Below are 11,277 nucleotides of genomic sequence, written 5' to 3' on the forward strand. Positions count from 1 at the left end.
AACTCATTAGTCAACAGAGCCAAATATCAACAGGATAACGATGGACATTTCTTTTGAGAGCCACATTTTTTAAACTTAAACTTCTTCTAACGCCACTTCTTCAACATAGACTCGCCCAGGCCGTGGTATTTTGTGGAAGAGCCACACTCAAGGGGCCAAAGAGCCGCCTGTGGCTCGCGAGCCCCAGTTTGCCGACCATGGAGCTAGGGGGTCCGTCACTTCCCCTGTCTCACCTGGCAGGAGGGGGGCGGGCGACAGGAGAGCCTCCCTCTCCTGGCCAGGTACCAGGGCCCGAGTCCCGGGGAGACCGAGGCCTCCGAGGAAAAGGGGTCCAGAGAGTGAGGAGGAGAAAGTCAAGTCCCTGCCCATGGCTGCCCCGTCTGTGCCAGGGCAGCACCGAGGTGGCAGCATCCACTCCCAGGCGGGCCCCACCCCTGACTCCATAGCCGGTTTCTGGAGAGGGTGGGGCAGGTCCCTCCCTGGGCGGGGGGCTGGGGTGTCCTCTCTCAGGGACGGTCCCAGGCTGGGTGGGGGCTGGCTGGAGGGCAGGGCAGGCCACGGAGTCTGTGTCCCCGTTGTTCCCTAACCCGGAACGCCCCTCCTTCCCTCCCTGGAATCCTACCTCTCCCGTCCCCGAGGGCTGCTCGAGTCCCCGATCTCCCAAGAAGTCTTTGGGGGGTTCCAAGGGCAACACCCTCCAGAAACCAGGTCTGGGTGCCCCGCCCGCCCTCCCTCCTGTCCCTGCCCACTGGCTCCTCCCCCCCCCTCCCCAAGGCCAGCCGCTGTGGGGGTGCAAACTGGCTGGCCACTGAGAGGACTGTCTCCACACGGGGGCAGGCACCCCTGGGCACCCTGGCCACACCAGCCACACCTTCTCCACACCCTAATCCCAAAGCAGCTTCCCCCGGTAAATCAGGCCGGGGCAGTGCAAAGCTGAAGGAGGTGGGGGGGGGGGCGGGCGTGGGGTGGGGGGGAGGAGGGTTAGGGCTGCTTTTTAGGAACCTGGATGGAGGGCGGCTCTTGGCTGAGATTGTGCTGACGCCTGCCGTACTGACTGATGGGGATCAGAGAGACCTGCTGAGTATAAGCGGCCTCACCCCTGTCCTGTCCCACCCACCCCTCCCCTGCCAGTTCCCCAGAGGAGCCGGCCATGGGGACGCTCGAGGCAGGAGGTCACTTGGTTGCTCCTGGGGGGTCAAGGACAAGAAGAGTTCTTCCCCCTGAACTTGACACAGGGACCCCCTCCGGCCCCATATCTGCCACCAACTAGCCCTACTGTGCGCCCTTGCCCTACTGTGTGCTGGCGCTGTGCTGAGTACCTTACAAACATTCTCTAACTACAGCCGAGTCCGGGCCTGCAGATAGAACCCATTTCATACACAAGTAAACCAAGCTAAGCAAGGGAGGGGAGGTGACCTCTGAGGTCATAGTGTAGGGTTCTGATTGTTCTGATTACGCGTTGTTGTTTTTTTTTGTTTTAATTTGCTGGATACACTTTCTACCAAATCAAATTGGTATCTGACAGAAACAAGGAAAAGCACATTTTAAAAGACATTGAGCCCTCGCTGGTTTGGCTCAGCGAACAGAGCCTTGGCCTGGGGAGTCCCGGGTTCGATTCCCGATCAGGGCACCTGCCCGGGGTTGCAGGCTCGACCCCCAGTAGGGGGCGTGCAGGAGGCAGCCGATCCATGATTCTCTCTCATCATGGATGTTTCTCTCTCTTCCTCTCCCTTCATCTCTGAAATCAATAAATATATATATATATATTTTAAAGTAAAAAAATAAAACTTGCTAATTAACACAGGCCTCGTTCTCACCTTCTCGCGGGCCAGACCCGGTGCTTCTTGGGGCGGGACCCCCCGCCTGTTCATCCACAGACCCCGGGCCCCTTTCCCCCACTCTCTGAGAGCACGGAGGAGCAGGGCATTCCCCTCGGTGGGCGGGTCTTGGACGGGATGGGGGGGTCTTGGACGGGGTCGGGGGGCGGGTCTTGGGATGGGCGGGTCTTGGACGGGATGGGGGGGCGGGTCTTGGACAGGATGGGGGGGTCTTGGACGGGGTCGGTGGGCGGGTCTTGGACGGGATGGGGGGGTCTTGGACGGGGTCGGGGGGCGGGTCTTGGACCGGGTCGGCGAGAGGGAGGAAGACCCGGAGCATCTCAGGTCAGGTCCACGTGGGACTCGCGGATTCTCCACCCGAGTCCCCTGCGCACAGCACAGCCCGTGGGAGCCCCACCTTCCACGGCGGCGAGATGGACATCCTCGCAAGTCAGGCGGGTCTCGGCCTCGGGGGGCTGGGGTGAACTCCCAGGTCCCGGGGAGGGGGGCCCCGGTGAGCGGCCTCCGGGACAGACAAGGCGGGGCCGGCACACGGCCGGAGAAGCTGCGCAGGACACGGGCTTAGACGGGCAGGTCGCGTCCGGGGACATGCCGCTCTCGGGCGGGGCGCTGGGCGCGCGTGAACCGGGGAGGGAGAGGGGGCCGCTCTCGGGCGGGGCGCTGGGCGCGCGTGAACCGGGGAGGGAGAGGGGGCCGCGAGGGGGCGGGGCGCTGGGTGCGCGCGAACCGGGGAGGAGAGGGGCCGCGAGGGGGCGGGGCGCTGGGGGCGCGTGAACCGGGGAGGGAGAGGGGCCGCGAGGGGGCGGGGCGCTGGGTGCGCGTGAACCGGGGAGGGAGAGGGGGCCGCGAGGGGGCGGGGCGCTGGGTGCGCGTGAACCGGGGAGGGAGAGGGGCCGCGAGGGGGCGGGGCGCTGGGTGCGCGTGAACCGGGGAGGGAGAGGGGGCCGTGAGGGGGCGGGGCGCAGGGTGCGTGTGAACCGGGGAGGTAGAGGGGGCCGTGAGGGGGCGGGGCGCAGGGTGCGTGTGAACCGGGGAGGGAGAGGGGGCCGTGAGGGGGCGGGGCGCAGGGTGCGTGTGAACCGGGGAGGAGAGGGGCCCCGAGGGGGCGGGGTCAGCCTGGGGGCGGGGCGACCGCTAAGAATTCTCGCTGCAGAAAAGTGGGAACTCGCCGGCGTTTTTTCTTTCTTTCTTTTTATTTTTTAAGATATTAGAAATGTTTATGTTTTTATTTTTATTGATTTCAGAGAGGAAGGGAGAGGGAGAGAGAGATGGAAACATTAATGATGAGAGAGAATCCCTGATCGGCTGCCTCCTGCACGCCCCCCACTGGGGATCGAGCCAGGAAACCTGGGCAGGCGCCCTGGCCGGGATTCGAACCTGGGACCCTTGGGTCCGCATGCCCACGCTCTATCCACGGAGCCACACCGGCCAGGCCTGCGCAGGTCACTTTCTGTCTCTGGGTCTCCGTGTCATTTAAGAACTGGGGTGCCTGCTACCCCGGAAGCTTCTTTCCCCGCGGGTGCCCTGCTCGGCCACGGGCTGTGTGACGCGGGGCACACTGCTCCCTCCCTGGGCCCCGCCCCGTCGCCTGGAAGGTTGGGGTGATACCAGCCTCCTGGGGGACCTGTGTACCCCGGGCACGGAACAGGTGTGTGGGTGGTGGCACCCCTGTCCCTATAGGGTCACTTCTCGGTCCTTGCCTTGCTCGGGGGTCAGAAAAGTGGGGTGGCCTGGAAGGCTCCTCAACAGCACCCCCCCAATAATCCACTGCTTGGAAAAATCACAGAAATGCCAGCGATTTATTGATTTCAAAAAAGCAAATACATAGCCTATCACACAGGCGGACGGGGCCCCGGCCAGGCCAGCACGGAGCTCTCACACCAACACGGAGCAGGGGACGAGGGCGCCGGACAGCTCCCAGCGCCCCCGCCCCTCCCACCGCCTGGCTGCTGCCACCCCAGCCGTCCCACCTCCGCGCCAGGCTCCGAGGGTTAGGGTCCAGAGAAGGACATGGGCCCCAGTGACTTCTTGCCTGAGGCCCCAAGGCCAGCGGGGCGGGGACGGGGGCTGGAACACCTGGGCCCCTGGCCACCTGGGCCCCTGGCCACCTGTGATCGGCTCCGGCCACAGCGCTCTGAGGCCTATTTACAGCCAGTTCTTCCCAGGAGGCCCTGCGGCTTCCCATCTGAAATGCATGTGAAGTGGGGTCTTGGCAGGTGCCCCGGTCGGGGCCTCTTTCTGTCCCATTGGAATGGAGTCAGGCCGGCTGGGGCCCAGCGGATGGTGGGGCCTCTGGCTGAGGCGTGGCCTTGCCGTGGTCTGAGGGGACAGTCCCTCGGCTGGTCTATTCCTCCCTTTCTCCGTGTGTCCCAAACCCCACACCCTCCCTCCCTCGAGTCTCCCAGGCACCCAAGTGGGGTGGGACGTACCCTCCTGGGAGTTTCCGAATGACCCCTGTCCGGGCCCAGCCTGGCCCCGCCCCACAGGGCAGATGAAGGGCAAACAGCCCCTCATTCCCTGGTCCGCCCGTGGCCCCCAGCCCCCGCGTTCCCGTCTTTCTCCGGCTGTGGGTGCCTTGCCTGCCCCCCGGAGACGAGAATTACACTCATAGGCTGAGCCCACGGACACGGGACTGCCTCTCCCCGGGCCCCACTCCCCTAGGAGAGACCCCACATAGCAAACCAGGTGTGGCTGTCCCTGCCTGCGTCCCGGGCCCCGCCCCCGCCCAGCCCAGTCCGTGGTTCTGCAACCAGACTGCCCCATGGGACCCACGGACCTCAGCACCCAGCCCACCTCCTTCCTGCCAAGCTGCCTCCAGAGGGGGGAGGGCTGCCCCTGGGAGAGGCCCCCCCTGCAGGACCCTGGGGGGACCCTGGGGGCAGCACCCACAAAGCACAGGGTAAGCAACAGGAGAGCCTCCTCCCCGCCTCTGAGCCGCATCCGACCGCTGTGTGGCGCCTGCGGTTCAAGGCCAAGCCCATAGGCACTCACGCACACACACACATGTGCACGCACACACACGCGTGCACACACACACGCATGCACACACACTTAGGTTATATACACACACATATATATATATACCATTTCTCAGCAAAAGAAGTATGGACATGGGAAAAAGCACACTTAACTCAGGAAAGGCCCCCCCCCCCTCCCCAGCCCCCATTGCCAAGGGGAAAAAAGAATCTGAAAATCTCTCCATCTGCCACAGTTTTCAGGTTTTGCTCTCAGTGGCTTGAACTCTTCCAAATACTGCACAGGTGGGCAGAACAACCCTCCGGCCGGCCGAGGTCTCCTCCGCGGGGTCGTGTCGTTTCTGCAAAGGGAGGAGGCAGTGGCAGCTGGTGAGGGCTGGGGCACCCCGATGAGGGCAGGGGCACCCCGGTGAGGGCAGGGGCACCCCAGTGAGGGCAGGGGCACCCCGATGAGGGCAGGGGCACCCCAGATAGGGCTGGGGCACTCGGTGCGGGCAGGGGCACCCTGGTAAGGGCAGGGGCACCCCGGTGAGGGCAGGGGCACCCCAGATAGGGCTGGGGCACTCGGTGCGGGCTGGGGCACCCCGGTGAGGTCAGGGGCACCCCGGTGAGGGCTGGGGCACCCCGGTGAGGTCAGGGGCACCCCGGTGAGGGCAGGGGCACCCCGGTGAGGGCTGGGGCACCCCAGTGAGGGCAGGGGCACCCCGGTGAGGTTAGGGGCACTCCGATGAGGGCAGGGGCACCCCAGTGAGGGCAGGGGCACCCCGGTGAGAGCAGGGGCACCCCGGTGAGGTTAGGGGCACCCCAGTGAGGGCAGGAGCACCCAGGTGAGGATGCTCTGTGTCCTTGGGGAGCTTGGTCCAGCCCCTCGCCCTGAGACTGGCCAGGGCCGCAGGGGTCCAGGGCCCCCCTGACCCGGGGACAGAGCTGAGTCTCACCTGCGAGCCGGGCAGCCCCTCTCAGAACCGGGAGGTGAAGTTCCGGAGGCTGTTGGCCGCGCCTAAGGCTCCCAGCATGTTCCTGTCGAAGCCTTGCTGCAGAGGGGGGACGGCGGGCGTGGGTCCCGGTGCCTGCGCCCCTGCAGGCCTGCTCGCCCGCCTCCTCTCCTGCCCCATCCGGAGGCTCTGGGGCCTCTGAGACCCCCGAACTCCTGTCTCATCCCCTGGACACCCCCCCCCGCCCCCCTCCCCCCGCCCTGCTCCACCCACTCCCTTGGTCTCCGCATTGATGCCCCGACCCCCTGTCGTCACACAGGCGTCACTCCATCACCCTTCGTCTCCCTTCTTTCCGAGCCACCTCTTCCCCCACCCACCCGCCCGGCCAGCGGTGACCTCAGAGGTCACTGGAGCGTCCGGCCATCAGACCCAGGGCTCCCGGGAGCCCCCGGCCAGCGGTGACCTCAGAGGTCACTGGAGCGTCCGGCCATCAGACCCAGGGCTCCCGGGAGCCCCCGGCCAGCGGTGACCTCAGAGGTCACTGGAGAGTCTGGCCATCAGACCCAGGGCTCCCGGGAGCCCCTGGCCAGCGGTGACCTCAGGGGTCACTGGAGAGTCCGGCCATCAGACCCAGGGCTCCTGGGAGCCCCCGGCCAGCGGTGACCTCAGGGGTCACTGGAGAGTCCGGCCATCAGACCCAGGGCTCCCGGGAGCCCCCGGCCAGCCGTGGGGCCTTACCTGTCGGAGGACATTCTGCAGTTCCTTGCTCGACCACATGTCAGACAGCAGCAGCCGGGCGGCCTCGGCGGCCTTGGGGGAGGCGCTGGGCAGGCACGAAGTGCATTGTGGGTGAGGCCCCGGGGGACACGAGGTCAGGCCCCCCTCCCTCCCACCCTCACCTCTGGGTCTTGGAGACAAGGGGGGCCCACCCGGGGGGGAGCACCAGGGAAGAGCTGCCCTCGGCATCCGGCTGTCACTCCTCCCCACACCCCTGCCCCCTGGAGGTGCCCCAGGGTTCTCCCCGCGGCCCTCCATTCGGGTCCCCACCCCATTCGGGTCCCCACCCCGGCCCTTGTCCTGGGAGGAGAGAGAATGAAGCTCCCCGCACAGCCCGGCCGGTGTGGCTCAGTGGTTGAGCCTCGACCTGTGAACCAGGAGGTCACGGTTCGATGCCCGGTCAGGGCACACGCCCGGGTTGTGGGCTCCATCCCCAGTGGGGGGCGTGCAGGAGGCAGCCGATTCACGATTCCCTCTCATTCCTCTCGAAATTCAATAAAAAAATATTTGGGAAAAAAAAAAAAGAAGGCTCCTGCCCAGCCCTGCCTCCTGCTGGCCTGACCCTCTGAGGACGCCGTGTCCCCGGGTGACCCTGGCCGAGAAGGTGCTGCCCTGGGGCCTGGCGGCTGGACCCTGGGCTCCGAGGCTGGGGGGCGGGGCGGGGGTGGGGGGCGGGGCGGGGGGCTCCCCTGCGCACCTGCTGCGGCACAGGTTGATGAGGTTGTTAATCATGCTGCTGGAGAAGAACTGCTTGGCCATGTGCGGCTGCGAGGCCATCAGGTTCCGCACGGTGTAGCAGGCCGAGGACAGGATGTCCTCCGAGTTGCTCGTGTTGCCCGTGTGGCTGGTCAGCAGCCGGGTCACCTCGGGGAACACTTGGTTCCCTGGGAGAGAAGGGGGGCGGGCGGGGGGTCAGGGGACCGAGGGAGGGAGGGGCTGGGGGGTCAGGGGACCGAGGGAGGGAGGGGCTGAGGGTCAGGTGACTGAGGGAGGGAGGGGTGGGGGTCAGGGGACCGAGGGAGGGAGGGGCGGAGGGTCAGAGGACCGAGGGAGGGAGGGGTGGGGGGTCAGGGGACCGAGGGAGGGAGGGGCTGAGGGTCAGGGGACTGAAGGAGGGAGGGGTGGGGGTCAGGGGACTGAGGGAGGGAGGGGTGGGGGTCAGGGGACCGAGGGAGGGAGGGGCTGAGGGTCAGGGGACTGAGGGAGGGAGGGGTGGGGGTCAGGGGACTGAGGGAGGGAGGGGTGGGGGTCAGGGGACCGAGGGAGGGAGGGGCTGAGGGTCAGGGGACTGAGGGAGGGAGGGGTGGGGGGGTCAGGGGAGGGAGGGGCTGGGGTCAGGGGACTGAGGGAGGGAGAGGCTGGGGGGGTCAGGGAAGGGAGGGGCTGGGGGTTAGGGTACTGAGGGAGAGAGGGGGCCTGGGGGGTCAGATGACCGAGGGAGGGAGGGGCTGGGAGTCAGGGAACTGAGGGCCTAGGGCAGGGGTGGGCAAACTTTTTGTGTCGAGGGCCACCATGGGTTCTTAAACTGGACCGGAGGGCCGGAACAAAGCATGGATGGAGTGTTTGTGTGAACTAATATAAATTCAAAGTAAAGGAGCGGAGGGGAGAGCAAGAGAACCCTCCGCTCTTTCGGCTTCGTGGGCCGGATAGAACAGCCGAATGGGCCGGATCCTGCCTGCGGGCGTAGTTTGCCCTCGGCTGGTAGGGGTTAGGGTACTAAGGGAGAGAGGGGGCCTGGGGGTCAGGTGACCGAGGGAGGGAGGGGCTGGGAGTAAGGGGACTAAGGGCCTGGGGGTTAGGATACTAAGGAAGAGAGGGGGCCTGGGGGTCAGGGGACGGAGGGCCTGGGGGTTAGGGTACTAAGGGAGAGAGGGGGCCTGGGGGTCAGGTGACCGAGGGCCTGGGGGTTAGGGTACCAAGGGAGAGAGAGGGGGCCTGGGGGTCAGGGGACGGAGGGCCTAGGGTACTAAGGGAGAGAGGGGGCCTGGGGGTCAGGGGACTGAGGGCCTGGGGGTTAGGGTACTAAGGAAGAGAGGGGGCCTGGGGGTCAGGGGACGGAGGGAGGGAGGGACTGGGGGGGTCAGGGAAGGGAGGGGCTGGGGTCAGGGGACTGAGGAAGAGAGGGGGCCTGGGGGTCAGGCGACCGAGGGAGGGAGGGGCTGGGAGTCAGGGGACTGAGGGCCTGGGGGTTAGGGTACTAAGGGAGAGAGAGAGAGAGGGCCTGGGTGTCCGTTCCCGCTCCCAAGGGGGCTGGGGGCCCCGGTGGGACCTCCCACACCTGCTGTCCTTCCCAGGTGACCGGGGCCTTCCCACCTCCGCGCGTCCCTCCTGAAGGCTCGCCCCGGGAAGCGGGTAGAAGGTGACCTTCCAGTGGCCCTGGAGCGTGGGGGGCGGGGGAGTGGCCCGGCTGTGGCGGGGGGGGGGGCGGGGGGAGAGGTGGGCGGCCTGGGCCGGTGCTCACCCATCGCTCTGTGCAGCGCCGGGTGGCGGGACATGTTGCTGAGAAGGGAGGCGCCGGAGCGCACCACGTCCGAGTTGCCCGACTGCAGCAGGCGCGCGATCTGCGGCAGCCCTTTCTCCTTGAGCCCGATCAGCTGGCTCATGCCGCTGGACATCTGGACAGAGGACCCAGTGAGGCCGGGCCTGAGCTCCCGGGGGGCCCCAGGGCTGAGGACGAGGGGGTGGGGGACCCCCCCAGAGAGGCCTGGCTCTTCCCTCCTGCACGGGGCTCAGGACAGGCTGGGGGAAGCGGGGAGCAGCCTGCAGGGGGCTGAGGCCCGGGGTGGCGGGGGGAGCGGGGTGGGGTGGGGGGGGAGCTCCTCACCAGCCCCTTGCTGGCCGTCAGGTTCTGCAGGGCCCCCGCACAGGCCTCCAGGGTGGCGTCCTTCTTGCTCTTGCCCATGAGGCTCAGGTAGGTGCGGATGGCGTCCGAGTGGTACAGCCAGCTGCTGCCCTTGGGGGTGGTCTCCTCCTCGGGGAGGGGGCAGTCGTAGTTGTTGTTCTGAGGACGAAGGGCGGGTCAGCAGGTGCCTCCCCAGGGACCGCACCCAAGCCCGCCGCCCGCCTCTCAGCCCCTCCCGCCCGCCGCCGCCTCAGGGCCTGGTTCCCTCCTGGGCGCCCACCCAGGGCCCCTTCCCTCACCGGGGCCACAAGAAAGAGGGAGGGAGGGAGGCCTGGCCGGCGTGGCTCAGGGGCTGAGCGTCGACCTAGCAACCAGGAGGTCGCGGTTTGATTCCCCGTCAAGGGTACACGCCCGGGTTGCAGGATCGAGCCCCAGTAGGGGGCGTGCAGGAGGCAGCCCATCCGTGATTCTCTGTCATCGTGGATGTTTCTCTCTCTCTCCCCCTCCCTTCCTCTCTGAAATAAATTTAAATTTTTTTAAATTATATTTTTATTGATTTTTTACAGAGAGGAAGGGAGAGGGATAGAGAGTTAGAAACATCGGTGAGAGAGAAACATCGATCAGCTGCCTCCTGCACACCCCCCGCTGGGGATGTGCCTGCAACCAAGGTACATGCCCTTGACCAGAATCGAACCTGGGACCCTTCGGTTTGCAGGCTGACGCTCTATCCACTGAGCCAAACCGGTTTCGGCGTCTCTGAAATAAATTTTTTTTAAAAAATGTAAAAACAGTGAGGGCCCTGCCGTGGTCCCCGGGGTCAGGTCTGAGGACAGAAAGCACCCCGTCTCTCGGGCAGTGACCAGCCTCTGGCCGAACCTGGCCACGCGGCGGCTGCTGTGGGGGCTCGTGCGCCACGCTGCTTCCTGCCCCCCGAGAGTCAGCGTGGCCCCCCGGGGCAGGTGGCGGGGGGCCGGGGCCCACAGTCCTGCCCCGTGGAGTAAACCTGCCCTCAGGGGCCCAGCACCTTCTGCTTGTGGGGAACCCAGGAGACTCTGAGTCATCGGGGACCAGGCCAGAGAGGGGTTAGAGCAGCCTTGGGCAAACTACGGCCCGCGGGCCGGATCCGGCTGTTCTATCCGGTTCTCTTGCTCTCCCCTCCGTTCCTTGACTTTGAATTTATATTCGTTCACACACACACTCCATCCATGCTTTTGTTCCAGCCCTCCGGTCCAGTTGAAGAACCCATGGTGGCCCTCGAGTCAAAAAGTTTGCCCACCCCTGGGTTAGAGCCTTGTCACCCCGAATCTCAGCGCTACGGGGGACGATGGGGAGACTGTGAGATGCCCCCTGCCCAGGTCCCGGAGGGCGGCAGGCTCCCGCGGGCAGAGAGGGCGGGCGGCCGGGCCTGGGGGGTGGGGGGTGGGGATGGGGGGGCAGGTGGGGGTGCGGGGGGGGGGGCCCGGGCCGCCCACCATCATCTTGTCGCTCTTGTTGCTGAAGCAGCCGGTGGAGGACTTCTCGGTGTAGGTGTTGCGGGCGTTGTATTCCAGCTGGCGATAGCGGGTGGGCACCTCGGCGTCCAGGCGGTACGAGAGGTTGTGGAGGACGCACATGCAGTTCTCCACGGACTGGGGGCGAGAGAGCGTGGGCTGAGCCGCGGTGGGTGCCGCCCGGGCTCGGGGCTCGCTGCGGGGTGGGGGGGTCGCTGCCGGTCCCCCCGCTCTGGCTGCTCAGGTGCCAGCACAGGCACCCCCACCCCTCCACACACACACACACAGCCAAGACCCCTCGGGGCCCTTCCCGGAACCTGGGTTTGAACCCGGTGCCTCGTTCCCTGCCCGTGCGCGCTGAGCGACTAGCTCTGCCTCTCGGAGGCGGCTCAGTCTCCCCGGCTGTAACATGGGGCTGAA

General features: G+C 66.3%; 2 protein-coding genes across 2 annotated transcripts in view; one reads left to right on the forward strand and one right to left on the reverse strand.

Annotated features, from left to right (window-relative positions):
* Window positions 1-11,277, forward strand: part of PHLDA3 (pleckstrin homology like domain family A member 3) — a 120,985-nt gene that overhangs the window by 50,387 nt on the left and 59,321 nt on the right. The gene's annotated exons all lie outside the window — the stretch shown is intronic.
* Window positions 3,614-11,277, reverse strand: part of PKP1 (plakophilin 1) — a gene marked incomplete at its 5' end in the record, with an annotated part of 32,151 nt that continues 24,487 nt past the window's right edge. The window contains 7 exons of the mRNA XM_080651026.1: window positions 3,614-5,154; window positions 5,752-5,847; window positions 6,487-6,571; window positions 7,223-7,409; window positions 8,987-9,140; window positions 9,350-9,526; window positions 10,840-10,995. Of these exons, the coding sequence (XP_080507152.1) occupies window positions 5,773-5,847; window positions 6,487-6,571; window positions 7,223-7,409; window positions 8,987-9,140; window positions 9,350-9,526; window positions 10,840-10,995 (834 nt within the window). The 3' untranslated portion in view covers window positions 3,614-5,154; window positions 5,752-5,772. The remainder of the gene's footprint in view (window positions 5,155-5,751; window positions 5,848-6,486; window positions 6,572-7,222; window positions 7,410-8,986; window positions 9,141-9,349; window positions 9,527-10,839; window positions 10,996-11,277) is intronic.

Source organism: Plecotus auritus, assembly GCF_963455305.1.
Source record: "Plecotus auritus genome assembly, chromosome: 14".
Lineage (NCBI taxonomy): Eukaryota > Metazoa > Chordata > Mammalia > Chiroptera > Vespertilionidae > Plecotus > Plecotus auritus.